Genomic DNA, 19,371 nt, shown 5'->3' with positions numbered 1-19,371 from the left:
CAAACAACATCTAAAAAAGCCTTTACAGTTCTGGAACATCCTATGGACAGATGAGACAAAGATCAACTTGTACCAGAATGATGGGAAGAGAAGAGTATGGAGAAGGAAAGGAACTGCTCATGATCCAAAACATACCACCTCATCAGTGAAGCATGGTGGTGGTAGTGTCATGGCGTGGGCATGTATGGCTGCCAATGGAACTGGTTCCCTTGTATTTATTGATGATGTGACTGCTGACAAAAGCAGCAGGATGAATTCTGAAGTGTTTCGGGCAATATTATCTGCTCATATTCAGCCAAATGGTTCAGAACTCATTGGACAGCGCTTCACAGTGCAGATGGACAATGAATACTGCGAAAGCAACCAAAGAGTTTTTTAAGGCAAAGAAGTGGAATGTTATGCAATGGCCAAGTCAATCACCTGACCTGAATCCGATTGAACATTGAAGACAAAACTGAAGGGAAAATGCCCCAAGAACAAGCAGGAACTGAAGACAGTTGCGGTAGAGGCCTGGCAGAGCATCACCAGGGATGAAACCCAGCGTCTGGTAATGTCTATGTATTCCAGACTTCAGGCTGTAATTGACTGCAAAGGATTTGCAACCAAGTATTAAAAAGTGAAAGTTTGATTTATGATTGTTAGTTTGTCCCATTACTTTTGGTCCCTTAAAAAGTGGGAGGCATGTATACAAACTGTTGTAATTCCTACACAGTTCACCTGATTTGGATGTAAATACCCTCAAATTAAAGCTGAAAGTCTGCAGTTAAAGCACATCTTGCTCGTTTCATTTAAAATCCATTGTGGTGGTGTATAGAGCCAAAAAGATGAGAATTGTGTCGATGTCCCAATATTTATAGTAAAATTTACGGACTGTACGTGTTAGCATACACCAGGCTACTGAAAGGCATGTTGACTTACCCTCTACCTGTGTTTATAGTCCTTAAATTTGGGTTTCAAAATATGCAGTTGATGGGCCGGCACTCGACCAAAACATCATATACAGTGGGCTCAAAAATTATTGGCACCCCTGACAGAAAATGAACAAACAATACTCAAAAAAATTCTAAACAATATATTTATAGACAAACTCGAAATACCAACATGTGATAAATACTGTGCAACCAACAAAAATAATTTACTGATTTAATTAAAAATCAATTTCCTCCAAATCAATGTTTCACAATTATTGGCACCCTTAAAGATTATTGTAAATAAAACCTACCAAAATTAAACCAGGTATTAAATTCCACTTATTTAAGTTTATCTATGTGTTAAGGAACTGTATTGAGTGATTACATCACTTCCTGTTTCACTAGGGTATAAAACTGAGGTAAAACACATGCAATATCCCTTTGTCATGCAACACCATGAAGAAAACAAAAGAATTGGCAGTTCAAAAGAGGCAGATGGTCATAGACCTTCATAAACGTGGTAATGGCTACAAGAAAATTCACAAACGATTGAATATACCACTGGGCACTGAGCAATTATAAAAAAGTTCAAAAGATATGGAACTGTTGAAAATCTCATGGGTAGAGGACGCAACTGCATCTTGCCCCCCAGGATATTGAGGAGAATGGTGAGAGAAGCAACAAAATCCCCAAGGATCACAGTGAAAGAATTGCAGGCCTTGGTGGCATCTTGGGGTCACCAGGTTTCAAAAAGCACCATCAGATGCCACCTCCTTAACCACAGCCTCATTGGAAGGGTTGCCAGAAGAAAGCCTTTTCTGACCACAAGACACAGAAGAAAGCGCTTGGAGTTTGCCAAATGTCATTTACATTATGACTGGAACAAGGTTCTCTAGTCAGATGAGACCAAAATTGAACGTTTTGGTCAGATACAGCATCGGTAGGTTTGGCGTAGGAACAGAGATGCATACAAGGAGAAGCACCTCAGGTCCAGGGGCACTGGTTAGGATTGATGGCATAATGAATTCCAGCAAGTATCTGGCAATTTTGGCTGAAAATCTGGTTCCCTCTGCCAGAAGTCTGGGACTTGGTCGTAGTTGGACTTTCCAACAAGACAATGACCCAAAACACACCTCAAGATCCACACAGAAATGGTTCCGTGACAACAAAATCAACGTTCTGCAATGGCCATCTCAGTCACCAGACCTCAATCCAATCGAAAACCTGTGGGCTGAGTTGAAGAGGTCAGTTGATAAGCACAAACCCAAGAACGTGAAGGATCTTGAAAGGATATGCAAAGAGGAATGATCCAAAATCCCTCCAAATGTGTTCCTTAATCTTGTCAAAAATTACAGGAAGAGACTCCATGCTGTTATCCTTGCCAGAGGTGGTTGCACTAAGTAGGGGAGACCGGGGTTGGTTGTCTCACGGGTTGGTTGTCACAGTGCTTATTACAGCCACACTAGAGGGCGCTATGACATGTTGATATTAACTTTTAGCCCTGACATCCTCTTCATTTTGCACTAGCCATTTTTTGGAACACACACAAAACATTGAGGTGAGGAGATATTTTATCATTTTTATGGGTCAGAGTAATTTTTCATGTTGGTGTTGTTTTTGTATTAACTGCTTGTTTGTTATTAGTCATTTGAAAATAAAACACTTTTTAAAAAGTCAAAGGTACGTAGCTTTTGATGAGTCATCTTTTAGCTAGCAAGCTAAAGCTATGTGGGAGCTAGCTTAACATGTTTGTTAGGGGATGTCAGTTGGGGATGGTTGTCTCACTGCTCTGGGGGTTGGTTATCACTTGTGACATCCAACCCCTAAAGTTTGAGAAATTATTTTTTCAGCTGAGGATATGCAGACAGTGATATTTTTTGAGTTTTTTGTTGGTAGAATGGTCAAGAACTTCAAGAGAAAGACAGACAGGGGAAGTACGCCAGCAGATGTTATGCTTTTGGCTGTGAGGCAGGTGAAGCTAGCAGACAAGAGCATACGAAGACTTCAATATTAACTACAGGACATTGACCCGTTACTGCCAGAAAATGTCCAGTGATGACATAGAGGGCAGGGCTACCACTCCATCAGTGCCAGTTGGCTACATAAAAAATTGCCAGATTTTCAGCAATGACCAAGAGAAGCAGCTAAAAGATTATGTCTTAAGGGCCTCTGATATCTACTACGGTCTTGCACCCAAAGAAGTCCGTGGTCTGGCTTTCCAATATGCGGTGTCACAGAACATCACGATTCCACAGTCCTGGAGTGACACTAGTCGAGCCAGTGCGGACTGGTTCCGTGGCTTTTTGGATGAAGGAGGAACATTTTGTGGACTTCTTGAAGCATTTTGTCAACCACACAAAATGTTCCAAGGAGAAGCCCTCCCTGTTGCTTTTAGACAATCACGGGTCACATCTCTCTGTGGTGGGCCTTGACTATGCCAAAGAAAATGGTGTGGTCATCCTTTCATTCCATCCACACTGCTCACACAAGCTTCAGCCCCTTGCCAGGTCAGTATATGGACCTTTCAAGAAACATGTCAGCTCTGCCTGTGACGCCTGGATGCTGCAGAATCCAGGGAAGACCATGTCAATTTATGACATCCCAGGTATTGTAACCATTGCCTACCCACTGGCTGCAACCCCTATCAACATCCTGTCAGGCTTCAGGGTAACTGGAATCTACCCATTTAACAGGGATGTCTTTGAGGAGTATGAGTTTGCCCCATCTTTTGTAACAGCAGGGCCTAGCCTCGCCCACCGCCACCGGACTACAGCAGGCCCTAGCTCCTCCCTCCTCCACAAGCATGCAGCAGCCCCTGGCTAATACCACCTCCACCGGGGTACAGCAGGCCTTGGCTCAGGCCACCGCTTCAACCAGTTTGCCAACACCAGAAGTTATCCGATCATTTCCAAAGGCTGGTCCAAGAAACTGGTCCAGCAAAGGAGAAAACGCAGGACTGCTGTTCTAACTGATACTCCTGTTAAAGCACAGATTGAAAATGAAAAAAGGTCTGCCGATGCTAATAAGATAATTATATAAAAAGAAGAAAGAAGAAAGCCAAGAAGACAAGGTCAGAGGAAGAGTCCTCTGATGAAGATGAATGTTTCTGCCTGGTCTGTATTGAGCCCTACACCAATAGCAAGTCCCGGGAAGTATGGCTTAGATGTGCTTGCTGCCAGGCTCACAGAGATTGCACCCCTGGCAATCCAAGAATCCAGAACTGTGACTCATGTGACTCTGAGTGAAGCACAGGGTTTACTAGACACATCGTAATGAAAAGGGAGAGAAGCTGAGTTTTATATTGTTTTTGTTCTCAGGCCTACCTTTATTCATTGTTGTTTCATTACCCTACCTGTTAGAAAATATTGGACATGTATGCTACCTTTTAAGGCGGTGTGTCTTTTGTTCTTTGCATGCTGTTTGTTGTTGCCCAATTAGGCAACTTGTTCATTATGATTTCTTTCAAAACAGTGTCTTTCACAAAGAGATTTTTTAGCACTGCAAATTATTTCATTTTACTTCTCATTACAGATGTAGGGGTCCTCGCACGGGACTCCAAATTATGTAGGGTCCTCGCACGGGCCGCCAAATAACGCAGGGATTTTACTCTCTACGAAACCGGGGCGCCAGTTAAACGTTGTGTAGCAGTATAACTGCAAAAAGTAATCAGTCTCATAAAATTACTATTATCAGGAATATCTAACCACAAATTTAGTATTTTAATTAATAATTAAAATAACCAATACTAATGATTAAACATACCGATAACCTGAAGGTTGGAAGTTCTTCGAAAGACTGCTTTAACTCGGCTCTCATGTCTATGCGATTCCAAAACGGACACCGGGGTTTAATAAAATATATTTATTAAACAAACATACAAACACATAACAGATAAACTAACGGGAAGTTAGTAAGGAAATTTAGTTTGGTATGTGTGTGTGCGTGTGTGTGCGTGTGTGTGGCGCGCGCAAGCGCGCGTGTCGCTAGAGTTCTGGGTGTGGTAATGAGTTAGAGTTAGCTGTGAGAAGGGACTACTTGCGTAGTTTTACTCTATATATGCGCAAAAGACGGCGAATCAATTCACGTACATATATATGTAGCTAACCAAACACATTACAATGGTTGGATGGTAAATATTGAAACACAGATTCACAAAAACAGTTAAGACTAAACTAAACACTGGCTATGCCTGAATGTTTGTTTTCTTACTGAGTCCATACGCATTGCTGGATCCAAAAGACATGCTGTCCTTGTAGAAGCGGCGATGGTGCTGTGAATGGTGTCCGGGAGAGATGCGCAGGCTGGGGTGTTCCCGTCTTAGCAGCGCGTTGTCGTCTGATCCGCTGGTCCTTTTCCAGGTGTAAAAGTTCGTTGCTGTTTCGTTGTTGAGCTTTATTGGGGTAAACTGATGTAGCGTTCCGCGTACAACAATTTCCACTCACTATAGGCCACGTAGTTACCGCGAGGTAACTGGGTGTGTCCGTAGGCCTGGTAGTGCGCTGTGCAGCATTCAGCCTCTGTCCGAGTCTCGGAGCAGATGAGCTGAAGCGACTGGCCAAAAGGGGTGCGTCGAAGAGAAGAAGCAGAAGAAGAAGCAGAAGAGCCAGAAGAAGCAGAAGAGAGATCCCAAGAACGTGTCTTGCTCTTATACGGGACCGTTTATTGCTCCCGCCATTACGGGATTGGCTGAACCAAGTTAGACGTCATTTGTGGTGGACGTCGCAGAATTTTCCTGTGGGAATGTGGAAGTTGTAGTCCCTACATCCCCCCTGTGGTCTCAGGATGCGGCTGAAGCCAGTGTTCCTCGAGAGCACAAAAGTCAGTTCACAGTCCACAGGTCAAGTACATTGGATCGGTAACACAGTTCACAATTGACTGACAAACATCCAGGCATTTATCAACAATTAACTAAACTGGTCTAAAACACATGATACAAACAATGTGAAACACTAAGGTCGAACAGTGAATACATTGTCACAAAACATGAGAAACCTTGGTGAAAGGGTTAGTCGTTTTGTTAGTTCAGGTGTTTTGTTAGTTATTGGATGGTGTCCAGAAGGTGGAGCACCAACAGGAATGACCCAGCCATGAAAATGTTCAGATGATGTAGGGGTCTAGGATGGAGAGGCTGTAGCCTTTTTGGAAGTCTTGTTCAGACTGACCAATTGTTCTAGTCCCTACAGTCAGGTTGCTGACGAGGGTTGTCATCTGAAATATGTGGGGGCATTTTCAAATTAGGGCAGCTTTCTGTATCCAAGCTTAACCTTATGGCTGTGTCATCAGGAAGGAAATGGAGAGGTGGTCTCATTTCTAAATGATGTGGTAAGCTCACAAGTGGTCTTGTCTTGCTTGGGGAAGAGGTGGAGTAAGGCACACTGGGGTGTGGCAATATACTTGTAAAGATTACCCTGTAGTTTCTACATGCAATACTTTACGATGGTTCAGTAGGTGTAGAAAGAAGCAATGAACGTTTACGAGTTATAACAGGTGTCGGATTTAACTCTACAGTACCTACTTACGATCTGCGTTTGCTGCTGCTACATGCAAATCTAAGTGGCTGCTATAAACTACCAGTTTATTTTGCCACCCCCCTTTGGTAGGAAAGGTGTGCAAAAGAAAGTGGTCAAAGCTTCAGCTGGGAGTCTGCCTGTGAGGAGACCACGGCTATAGATCAGTCTTATTCAACGTCTTTTGATGGAGGTTGAACAAGACCAGATAGCTCTTTGGAGTGGTTACTCAAGGCATACACACTACTGAACAAAGATTAGAGGCTTTAGTTGTCCTCAGAGGAACTGAAGAAGCTCTCTTCAGACAAGGTATCTTCCCTATCAGAGTCATGCTGGTGACTCTGAGGCTTGGGCCTACCGGGTCGGTCTTCTCTCCAATTCCGGCTGGAATCAGAGTGTGAGAAGCGACCACGGTGGCTCTTAACCGGGAACTTACTCACATGCCGTTGTTTTGAGCCATTAGATTTTAATGGGGCAACTTGGGAAGTGCCGGCGGGCTTGGTTGGAACAACGTGCTCAGCTGTTTCCAATACCTTGTTCCTGGGCACAATCCTTAAAGTGTCCCAGACCATTTGGGCTTCATTTCTTAATTCAAGGGCTGAGTGCTGGCCCCTTGAAAACAGTGAAACATGAGTTCGGACACAGGGGTGCAGGTTGTGCACAAAAAGGGATTTGAAGGCTTGATCTTCATCTAAGCCTGGTCCGTTTCTGCCCTGGAAAAAAGCATGTTTAAGACGTTGGTAAAAGTCTTTTGGTCTTTCTGTACGGCTGTGTTTAACCTCCACAGATTTGATCATGGCTGTGGCCTGATCAAACCGTGGCAGGTACTCAGCTACCAACGCTTCACAAACCTTGGGATAGCTGGAACGAACCTGTGGTGGAAGTTGTTCCATAAATGTATGGATCTCTCTGGTTGAGGTTTTCCATACAAGTCGTACCTTTTCTCGATCGGTTGCCCTGGGCAGATCCGAGAGACAGTAGTCAACTTCCCTCAAGTAACTCTGAATGTTAAATTCGGAGTCCTTCGGGTCAAATGTGTGGACATACTTCGCCATGGCCTCTAGCTCCTCAAAGCGAAGACCATGTGAAGTTGCACTAGTCTGCCTGTTTGGAGAAGGAGAGACTGAAATCACATTTGAATGTGAATGCGTTTCATGCAGAGCTCGACGTCCTCGGTTTGGTTTAGGGGGTGGAGCTACAAAACTGTCATTCTCACAATGGTTGGCAGAAGATGAATTGTCGCTGTCAGTGTACTGTACAGAGCTGTCACCTATCCTCTCAGTTATAAAGGGAAAGCTAGCGGGATTAGCGTTGCTTTTTGTGTGCCCAATTAATAACGTTAGATCTCCTCTACCGTGTCCACGGGAGGGTTCCCTGACCTCCTCATGAGAGGGGTGGGCATGGAAGGTGCAGTCCTGTACTTGCCTGACTGTTTCTCCCTTGCGGAGATGGACCACCGTTGGGACGGAGTCCCCCCTTTCCCTCTCCAGGGAAGAGGTGGGCAAACCATTGCATGGGTGGTCAACAGCACTGCAATCTGAGGAGACTGACGAGTCTCCATCAGAGCAAGCTGTGGAACCGGGATCTGACAAACCCGAATCAATTTGTGACCCCCCTTCCCCTGCCTTGTGGTGTAAGGAGGAAGCAGGAGAAGTTGGAGTTGGGCAAGCCTGAGAAAGCAGGCTTACAGAAGAGAGTGGATGTGGTAGCTTGTGGCATCCACTCTTCAACTGAAATAATTCCTCTCTGTAGGAACAAAGATCTGATTCGGCTGAATGCAGATCACGCAAGTATTGTACTGCTTTCTTGCCAACAGTTTGAAGCTCAAGTAAAACACTGGTGTGTTGTCCTCTGAGGTATGCCATCTCTGAGTCTAAGTTTTTGTTGCTCTGAAGAGCAAGACTAATCTGTCTGGCAAAATTCAAGACCAGACAACTTAGAATTGGGTCTTTTGAATGGTTGGGGGAGTGACCTTTCTCGTTGATTAATGAGAACATTTCTTTCCTACAATCAGTGAGGTTCATCTGATTCAGGAAAGCTATGTAGCCAGGTGCTAAACCTTGGGCTAAAAAGGAAAGGTACTCATCAATAGATATGGGTTCCATATCTCAAGCCAAATAAAGCTAAAAGCTAAAATCAGTAACTTAAGAGGGTACTCTTGAAGTTAACAATTTGACAAGGGCCCTGAGCTCCTAACAGTTGGCAATGAATTGTTTCCCAATATCACAATCCAACATACAAGTTGTGATGAAGGATAAAGAATTTAAAACGCTCTTTGAATATTCTCTATAACTATAGTACAAGGTAGCTATAGCATCACACAGGGACTCGAGTTGCACTAGCGGTACTGCAATGCAACAACAGCAAAATGAACAAACATATGGCGGATATTCAGACCGTAAAATAGGAACTGTGATGCTGATCACATTAATCCTAAATACCAGAATGTGATTGGTTGAAATTACAATTAAATTTGGATTTAAATGTAAAATTCAATTAATTATTAAAATTACTTTGACCAAGTAATTATAATTAATAATACAGTGCGGCTAATAATACTATTATTGATAATACGTATTATACCGGAAGGTAAATGCCAATCAACAAACTACCGTGTAAGATTACGAATGTAATGCCACAATGTTACACGAGGGGGCAGTATATTGAGAAAGCAGCTCATGCAGGCTTTCAAAAATGGTACAAGGGTGACATCTAGCGGTATTTTCAAAAAATTGCTCTGGTGGCAATTTAGCTGAGAAAGAATGCCGAGAATTCGTTCTGGAGGCACGTGACATGAGCCAAAGCTCGTCTTTCTCACGCAGAGCTCCAAATTAGGATGGGGAATTCGTTATGAAGTCACAAGACATGAAATTTGAGCCAAAGCTAGTCTTCCTCACATGGGGCACCAAAATATGTAGGGGTCCTCGCACGGGACTCCAAATTATGTAGGGTCCTCGCACGGGCCGCCAAATAACGCAGGGATTTTACTCTCTACGAAACCGGGGCGCCAGTTAAACGTTGTGTAGCAGTATAACTGCAAAAAGTAATCAGTCTCATAAAATTACTATTATCAGGAATATCTAACCACAAATTTAGTATTTTAATTAATAATTAAAATAACCAATACTAATGATTAAACATACCGATAACCTGAAGGTTGGAAGTTCTTCGAAAGACTGCTTTAACTCGGCTCTCATGTCTATGCGATTCCAAAACGGACACCGGGGTTTAATAAAATATATTTATTAAACAAACATACAAACACATAACAGATAAACTAACGGGAAGTTAGTAAGGAAATTTAGTTTGGTATGTGTGTGTGCGTGTGTGTGCGTGTGTGTGGCGCGCGCAAGCGCGCGTGTCGCTAGAGTTCTGGGTGTGGTAATGAGTTAGAGTTAGCTGTGAGAAGGGACTACTTGCGTAGTTTTACTCTATATATGCGCAAAAGACGGCGAATCAATTCACGTACATATATATGTAGCTAACCAAACACATTACAATGGTTGGATGGTAAATATTGAAACACAGATTCACAAAAACAGTTAAGACTAAACTAAACACTGGCTATGCCTGAATGTTTGTTTTCTTACTGAGTCCATACGCATTGCTGGATCCAAAAGACATGCTGTCCTTGTAGAAGCGGCGATGGTGCTGTGAATGGTGTCCGGGAGAGATGCGCAGGCTGGGGTGTTCCCGTCTTAGCAGCGCGTTGTCGTCTGATCCGCTGGTCCTTTTCCAGGTGTAAAAGTTCGTTGCTGTTTCGTTGTTGAGCTTTATTGGGGTAAACTGATGTAGCGTTCCGCGTACAACAATTTCCACTCACTATAGGCCACGTAGTTACCGCGAGGTAACTGGGTGTGTCCGTAGGCCTGGTAGTGCGCTGTGCAGCATTCAGCCTCTGTCCGAGTCTCGGAGCAGATGAGCTGAAGCGACTGGCCAAAAGGGGTGCGTCGAAGAGAAGAAGCAGAAGAAGAAGCAGAAGAGCCAGAAGAAGCAGAAGAGAGATCCCAAGAACGTGTCTTGCTCTTATACGGGACCGTTTATTGCTCCCGCCATTACGGGATTGGCTGAACCAAGTTAGACGTCATTCGTGGTGGACGTCGCAGAATTTTCCTGTGGGAATGTGGAAGTTGTAGTCCCTACACAGAAGATAATTCCAATAATTCACCTGCATAAATCTTATTGTTTAAACAGAAGGGGCATTGATGACAACTATTATAGGTGGTATTCATTTCAAAACGTATTTGGTATGTCTAGCTTAAAAAACAAAAAAGTTACACATCTTCTTTTAAGATCCAAATTTATCACTGAAACCCTATTGAACCTCCATAGGGACAACCAACCCCATACCCTGTGACAACCGACCCCGTGATGGAGTTGGTTGTCACATTGCGTCAGAGTGTCTTTCATGGTGAATTACTTCTTGTTGGAATAAGTTCTAAAAATAAAAAGGATACCAATTTCAAGCCAAGACCTTAAGCTTTCATTTCATATGAGAATTACTGTTAAAAGTTTTTTTGAAGATGAGCAATTCATACATGAGTAAAATGTGACAACCATCCCCGGTCTCCCCTACTAGGTGAAGGGTGCCAATCATTCTGAAACCTTGATTTTGTTGAAATTTATTTTTTATTAAATGATTGTTATGATTTTGGTTGTTTCCATTGAAACATTAATAAAGTACAGTATTTGGCACATTTTTTTATTTTTTTTAAGCCTTGTTTGTGCATTGCTGGTGAGGGGTGCCAATAATTCTTGAGCCCACTGTAGCTCTACAATAATTCAAGCTCATTCGTTGAAAATTGGTTCTAATTGCCACAGCCAATGGCGTTTCAACGTCAGCACATTCACAGTGAAGGGGTGGGATAAACAGTGTTGTGGTTTGAGCGTGTTTGTTGCTGCAATTCCTCTCTTGATCGTTAGAAGTCCGAAATTACCTATTGTACCTTTAAGGATTTATTCAGATTTTGTGTTTCATTCGGTGTTAAAATTCTGCCGCACCTCTGTTATAAATGTCACACACTCTTACACTGGACATTCAAACCTAACAAGTCTTATTCAAGCAGACAAGAGTATGCTCTTGGTGGCTACATTTCACCTCTTTCGATCCCGTTACCTTGGAGTAATTCAGTAAGAAATGAAAAATTTCTTACCTCTTTATTAGAGCACAATCTTTACAACACAGTGGCACTGTAGACATGCATAAATTTATTAATAGAAATAAAAAATAATGGGAAATGGTTGTATGTTCACAGATATGTTTTTAAAGGTCATCAGCAGCAGTATCATGTCTTTCACATTTTCTGATGTTATTAGCTTGTTTGTGCTTTATCTAATATGTACAGATAAATTGGAGCCACCATTGACCATGGCCATGTCACTCTGTCCTCTTAGCCTTGCCTGAAATTAATCTTCAGAGCACTCTGTACAACATTTATTTCCCCCCCATGGCACAGAGTGAACCTCCTCTATCAAGCCCAATCAGTAAGAACAACACATTGCTCTGTCTTACATTTGATGTAACCATGGTGCACCTTTGTGATTAACTTTGTGTTTTAATTTGAACAATGGTTATGTCTTTTCTCTTCATATTGTCACTTTGCTTTTGACTTTACCAAAAAAAAAACTAAATGCTATATATGTAAGAAATGGAAGAGCATAATGCATAGAAAGGTATTTTTATATAATGCTGTGTAATACTTAAGATTAATTAATACATTGGTTTCCAAACTCGGTTCTGGGAGTATGCTCATTTTTGTTCCAACCACAACTGGAAACCCAGAATTTGGACAAGAAATCATTTTTTTCTGAATTAGGTGCTTTTCATGTTTAGAAATTGTAATTGATTGCAATGTAGCACAATAAGTACAATATGAACAATGGAATTTCATTATCCATGGTATAACTATTCCTGACATAATATGGCACACTGGGTATCATGTAAGTTGCACTGAGGTGAGATCTAAATACGAGGCTCTAAATCACTAGACAGAACAGCCAGCTAAACTATTTTCAACAAAAACAATTAACAACAATCGACTCAGGCCTATCCACCTATAAATCGATTTTTGGAATATACTGGATTGACTTAAGAAATATACTGGAGGATTTAACAGATTTGGTTTACATTGACCGTCATCTGTACTGTAACATGGAAGTGATGCCCACTACATTACAACAGGATGACCTACTCAATCCGAACAATGAAACAAGACCCCACTCACGGACATGCATCAGATCACTGATTCACTAAATAACTATGTAATAGCCTTGCATTTGCCCACAACCATATTGCAACCTTCAACAATCAAACACATTACCCTTCTCCTTTGACCTCTCACATTAACAGAACTGCTGCTCACTTTTTTGTTGTCCCCACCATTCTCTGCTAACTCTAGAAACAGTTGTGCATGGACATCCCTGGAGATTTCTGAGTTTCTGAGATACTCAAACCCTGTCTGGCACCAACAATCATTTCACAGTCAAAGTCAAAGATCAGATTTCTTCCCTATTCTGACATTTGATCTGAAAACAGCTGAACCTCTTGATCACATCTGCATACTTTTTGCTTTTATGCATTTAGTTGCTCCCACTTGATTGGCTGATTAAATATTTGTATTAACAAGCTGGCGTAAAGATCTACCTAAAGTGGTCACTGAGTGTATTACCGCTTATGATGGCTTAAAATAAAAAAATGAATATCTTATTGAATCAAACACACTGAGTTGCACATACCTAAATGTGTTATAATTGTTTATAATATTACTTTCCTCGCAAGACGTAATACTTCCTTCTGCTCTTCTCACCCACTCCCCAAATCCATATAAAGAGGATATGGAGAGAATGAAATGGGTGCATGGGGGGTTGGACCCAAAATGCACGACTCAGAAACAGGGGTGTAATAAAGTCCCGTCAGGGCTTTATTCGGGGAATATCCAGAGAGCGTAGTAAAAAAAACGAGCAATGTTCATACACGTAAAATCCAGCCAAAACCAAAGTGCAGTACCGAGGGAGAAGGCAGTCTCGTAATCGGTACACCATGTAAAAAGTCCGGTAGTCAGGAAAGCTGTCAGCGGGGCAGAAGTACAAGACCGAAGTCTGCTCCGCGGGGCAAAAGCACAAAGACAGCAGGTAAAGTCGTGGTACAGGCAGGCAATGGTCAACAAAACAGAAGTCAATAATCTTTGGTCAATAAACAGTTTGCAAAGACATGACATGAAACTGAGCTTTATATGCAGGTGTAGACAGGTGTAGACAATTAGCTTGAGAGCAGCAAGAGAATGGAAATCAGGTGTGGAGGATTGACAAGTTAACGAGGTAATTAGTAATCGTTAGTATTAAACCTATCCTGCCCTAGCGTTAGTAAATTAGTAAATGACATGCACAAGAAACGTAAGGTAACATGAACACATGGTTAGAATGTTAGTATTACCAAAACCTGATCTAAAGTTAGTAGATTAGTAAGAAGACAAGGGAAATTGAAACAATTAGGGTGTGAGTGACAGAAAGGGAGAGAGAGAAAACAGGAATGCAAGATTTGCAGAAAGACACAAAAAAGTGTATGCTAATCAATGAACAGTACAACATCCATCCATCCATCCATCCATTATCTGAACCCACTTATCCTGAACAGGGTCACAGGGGGGCTGGAGCCTATCCCAGCATACATTGGGCGAAAGGCAGGAATACACCCTGGACAGGTCGCCAGTCCATCGCAGGGCACACACACCATTCATTCACACACTCATACCTACGGGAAATTTAGACTCTCCAATCCACCTAACATGCATGTCTTTGGACTGTGGGAGGAAACCGGAGTACCCGAAGGAAACCCACGCGAACACGGGGAGAACATGCAAACTCCGCACAGAGAGGCCCCGGCCAACAGGGATTCGAACCCAGGACCTCCTTGCTGTGAGGCGCCAGTGCTACCCACTGCACCATCCGTGCCGCCATACAGTACAACATATGAAACATAAATTGTGACGTAACAAGTTTGCAAAACTATGACAATAAACTATATTACGTGACATGACAAGACTAACATAATACGTGACATGACAATAACATAACCAAGACAATAACTAAACATAAAACATGACATGACAAGCATGAAACGCGACAGAGAAATTGCTTTAGCCAGTAGTTGGCACAGTTCAAACAACACTTTATTCCTCAGCGAGTGATTGTATATTACTGTGTATTTTATGGTTGGCTGTGCAAAGCCAAGCTCAATAAAACATTTGCCTCTCAGTCCTTCTTATTGGTATGAAATCGAAACAGACATTTGAATCATGGTCATGTTTTGTTTCTATTCATACACAACTCAGATAAAAAGATTTATTTCCTTGTAAGGGGCACAATTTCTGTACCTTTTTTTATAGAATGCAGACCAGAGACAAAATACAAAACCACAACTCATCTAATCTCGCAATAAACAAAAAATTGTTTGTTTTCACTTATAGGAACATGTATTAATTTGGTGCCTGTGTGAGGACCCTAAAGGGAATTTGTCCGGTATTGTGACTTGGCTCAATTGTGTTTCTATTCTTTTATTATATTAATATTTAGAGTAATTCTGACTAAATAAACCCCAAAGGGTTACCTTTCAGAAGAGATCAGAATTATGCCTGTATTACGGTTTAAGAATAGTAACCATTTCATTTTGGGTTTGTAATTTTCTAGTGTGTGTCAGGAAAAGGGGTTAAATGGATCAGTAAATCAATAGGTTCCTCTTGGTTGTTCAAGACATGCTTCAGTTTGTGCATATAAATTTTTTTTTTTAAAGTTTAATAATAAATGATACATCCATCCATTATCTTAACCTGCTTATCCTGAACAGGGTTGCCTATCCCAGCATACATTGGGCGAAAGGCAGGAATAACCCAGTCCATCACAGGGCAAACACACCATTCACTCACACACTTGGGCGATTTCTCCAATCAGCCTAACTTGCATGTCTTTGGACTGTGGGAGGAAACCAGAGTACCCGGAGGAAACCCACTCAAACACGGGGAGAACATGCAAACTCCACACAGAGAGGCCCCGCCAATACGGGATTCGAACCCAGGACCTCCTTGCTGTGAGGCGGCAGTGCTACCCACTGCACCATCCATGCCGCCCACTAATGATACAGGAACCTATCATACAGTAAAATCTGTACTGCATGTGAATGGATGTCAAAACATGTGTCCAATGTTGTTAGTTAGGGCAAATTATCTCTGAAAGTTATCTTTTGTCCACAAGATAGGGAACATTCAATATACCAAAGAAAAAAGGTATGAAAACATTCAGAAATAGAGCCGAGCAGTTACTGAGTTTTGCAGATTAGCTACCGATGGATAGACCTGTATTATACTCTTAAGAGCTAGATGGGACCTCAGTTAACAAGTAATGTTACTCTTATATTTCTGTCATTGAGTCAATGCAGAAAGCGAACAGTTCAAGTGGTTATACATTTGCCGCATTGCTTGTTTTTTGTGTCATGCTACTGGAATGCTTGGAGATCGGAAGTTGGAATTTTCAACTGGGAATTTCCTACGACTGAATGGAACGGTACTCTGTTGTGTTTTTTTCTATTTTGTCACTGGTGGTGAAAGCAGATTTTTTATTTTTGGCATTTATTCTAAGCTTACCATTTCAGCTTCAGAAAAATTTTTCAGTAATTTTTTCTAACATTTACAATTCAATTTTTGTTAACTATTTAAACAATTGAATTAGTCACACCCCTAATTGGAATACCTTCAGACTATTTTTAGCTAATGTTTGCTATGAACAAAAATCCGGAATTCCACTTCTAACCCTCGTCAACTGTTCTCCATTTTCTCCTCTCTCCTGAGCACACCTCCCCCACCATCTCAGTCCTCGCTCACTGCTGATGACTTTGCGTTATTTTTTGAAGAGAAGGTTGCAGATATCCGCAGCACCTTCGTGACCACCACCATTTCTATGCCTGCCTCCCTTTCTGTGTCTGCCCCCTGTTTCTCCTCTTTCTGTCCCCTTACAGATGCTGATGTGTCTCACCTCCTGCTCTCCCACCGCCCTACTACTTGTGCCCTGGACCCCATCCCCTCAAACCTTTTTCAGGCAATCACGCCTGACATCCTCCCGTTTGTCACCTCCCTTGTTAACTCCTCTCTGTCCTCTGGCTGCTTTCCCTCATCATTCAAGAGGGCCTACATCACCCCGCTCCTAAAGAAACCCACTCTAGACCCCTCCTGCATTCAAAACTACCATCCGGTATCTCTCCTTCCTTTTCTATCCAAATCCATTGAACTAGCCGCCTCCAACCAACTCTCTTCCTTCCTCTCACAGAATAACCTGCTGGACCCCCACCAGTCCGGCTTCAGACCTGGCCACTCGACGGAGACTGCACTCCTCTCTGTTAATGAGTCCCTTCAGGCTGCACAAGCAACCTCTCTCTCCTCTGTCCCGATCCTTCTTGACCTCTCTGCAGCGTTCGACACGGTCAACCACTCCATCCTCTTAGCCTCCCTGGCATCTACAGGGATCTGTGGCACAGCTTTAGAGTGGATCAAATCTTATCTCTCTGGCCGGTCCTCCCAGGTGTCCTGGGCTGGAGGAGTGGCAACCCCTTGCCCCCTTATTACAAGAGTCCCCCAGGGCTCAGTCCTCGGAGCCCTCCTCTTCTCCATTTACACGAGATCCCTTGGCCCCGTTATCTCTGCTCATGGCATCTCCTATCATTGTTATGCCGATGACACCCAACTCTTTCTCTCCTTCCCCCCCCATCAGACACACAGGTCTCTACCCTTATCTCCGCCTGCCTGAGAGACATCCAGAGCTGGATGGGCAACCACCATCTAAAGCTCAACCCAGGTAAGACGGAGGTAATCTCCGAGAACATCGCTACGGTGACCCAGGTGTGCAGGTTCTTCCTGTACAACATCCAGAGAATCCGACCCTTTCTCACCACCTACTCCACTCAGCTCCTTGTACAAGCAATGGTCCTGTCCCGCCTGGACTAGTGCAATTCTCTGCTGGCTTGCCTTCCAGCATCTGCCATCAGACCCCTACAACTGATCCAGAATGATGCAGCCCGTCTGGTATTCAATGTTCCCAGACATTCACATGTCACCCCCCTGCTCAGCAACCTCCACTGGCTGCCTGTTATGGCTCGCATCAAATTTAAAACTTTGGTGCTCGCATACCAGGCAGTTAAAGGATCAGCCCCTGTATATATTCAATCCCTTATCAAGACCTATACACCAACAAGACCCCTCCGTTCTGCCACTTTGTGCTGTCTGGCGCCTCCCCCTTGCCACACCTGCACTTCACGCTCACGACTGCTGTCTGTCCTGGTCCCACGGTGGTGGAATGACCTCCTTCAAGCGCAGTCTGAAGACCCATCTCTTCAGGCTACACCTTTCCCTCCCCAACTCACCACCATGATTAGCCTTAGACTGTAATGGCACTTATGTATAGATATTGTTGTTTTTATTGGCTGTTGTATTGTTGTATTCTAGCTGCCAACTGTGGTATGCTAGTTTGAGAGTTGATTGTACTCTTCAAGGGTTCTGATTTTCTGTATGTTTACCATAGGACTCGGAACTGTACTGTCCTCTCAGGTCCTCTTTGCACTTGTTCTTGTGTTTGATTTGCACTTTGTTGTACGTCGGTCTGGATAAGAGCGTCTGCTAAATGCCATGTAATGTAATGTAATGTAATAAGAGAATAGAAATTTGTGGTGGTGTTATTATGTATCCTACAGTGCATACTCAGAAACGCCCTTGTCCAATGTGTCACGGTAGTTGCAGATGAGACTGGGCAGGGGGTGCTTGTTAACTGGCCAAACTATGCAACAATGATGGTGTTTGCAAACTATGTATTTGATTTACTTGTCATGTATTCCTTACTAATGACGCTATGACACAGAGTTTGTTGCTTCCACTCATAGTTTTGTTGCTGGAGCACTGAATGTCTGAGGGGAGCAGTCTCAGGATGCTGGCACCATGGCCACTATTGGGCTTGCGTGAAAGTGTAAAAAATTTAATGAAAACTAAGCTCAAATTCCCACCTGATACAAATTCAAATTACTTTCCACCATGTCCATAATCTTGGATCATGTTCAGACAAATCACCCTGATCATCACCAAATTTCAACACTTTAAAACTGGGCCTTCAACAATAACACTTGTTTTCTCTTCTGATGCAATTTTTTTTTTATTAACATAAATTCTCAACTGTACTTATTGTTCCAAACAGGCCATCATAACTACCTGTGTGCTGGACGGAATGACTGCATTGTGGACAAGATCCGTAGGAAAAACTGTCCTGCCTGTCGCCTCAGAAAATGCTACCAGGCAGGAATGATATTGGGAGGTACCCAGAATTCTTATTTTTTGTCTAAGGTTTGTCACTGAACTCTTGAAAGTATCAAAAGCATTAGGCTGAAGTCATTTTGAAAACAAGGTTCATGTTTCCAAGCAGCCTCGGAAGAACAAAGCCTTTCATTTTTTATAGCCTTGACTTTGGCTTTGGTTCAGTGCCTCAGTTGTGCAACATTAGCGGAACGCTCCGTCCCCACACTTTTCATTCAGGTTTTATAGCTGTGCTCTCTGCGGTGGTGGGTAAACAGGCAGGAGCAGGTCAGCGCTGTGTAATAAGGCATGTCTTAAGACTGGCAGCAATGGAGGCAGCATTCATTGGCATGGTGTTTAATGTGGAGAGGAGCCAGAGGAGCAGGGTGACCCAGCTCCTTGTGGCACCAGATGAATGCCTCCTCGTGTCTCTCCTCTAAGTGGTGTACTCCCCACCTGTGGAGGCAGGAGGGAGAGAAAAGACCTTTAAAGAAAGATTTGCCGATGACTAAGGCCTCAAGGACAACTGAGGGATAATGGCACTGTGTTATAGCTACTGAATGACACAAACATTCAAACAAGGTACAAACTCTCACCTGGCATTCATGTTCTAGTAATATTTTAATGCCTGAC

At 42.8% G+C, this 19,371-nt stretch overlaps 2 protein-coding genes across 2 annotated transcripts in view; one reads left to right on the top strand and one right to left on the bottom strand.

Moving 5' to 3' along the window:
* LOC133133879 (progesterone receptor-like) overlaps nt 1-19,371 on the top strand; it is a 31,449-nt gene that overhangs the window by 5,090 nt on the left and 6,988 nt on the right. The window contains exon 3 of the mRNA XM_061250151.1: nt 18,644-18,760. Within this exon, the coding sequence (XP_061106135.1) occupies nt 18,644-18,760 (117 nt within the window). The remainder of the gene's footprint in view (nt 1-18,643; nt 18,761-19,371) is intronic.
* arhgap42a (Rho GTPase activating protein 42a) overlaps nt 19,098-19,371 on the bottom strand; it is a 130,696-nt gene continuing 130,422 nt past the window's right edge. The window contains exon 25 of the transcript XR_009709219.1: nt 19,098-19,194. The gene's annotated coding sequence lies outside the window, so the exon portion shown is untranslated. The remainder of the gene's footprint in view (nt 19,195-19,371) is intronic.

The sequence above is a fragment of the Conger conger genome, chromosome 7 (assembly GCF_963514075.1).
Source record: "Conger conger chromosome 7, fConCon1.1, whole genome shotgun sequence".
NCBI classification, from domain to species: Eukaryota; Metazoa; Chordata; class Actinopteri; order Anguilliformes; family Congridae; genus Conger; species Conger conger.
This window is presented reverse-complemented; position numbering and strand designations above follow the sequence as displayed.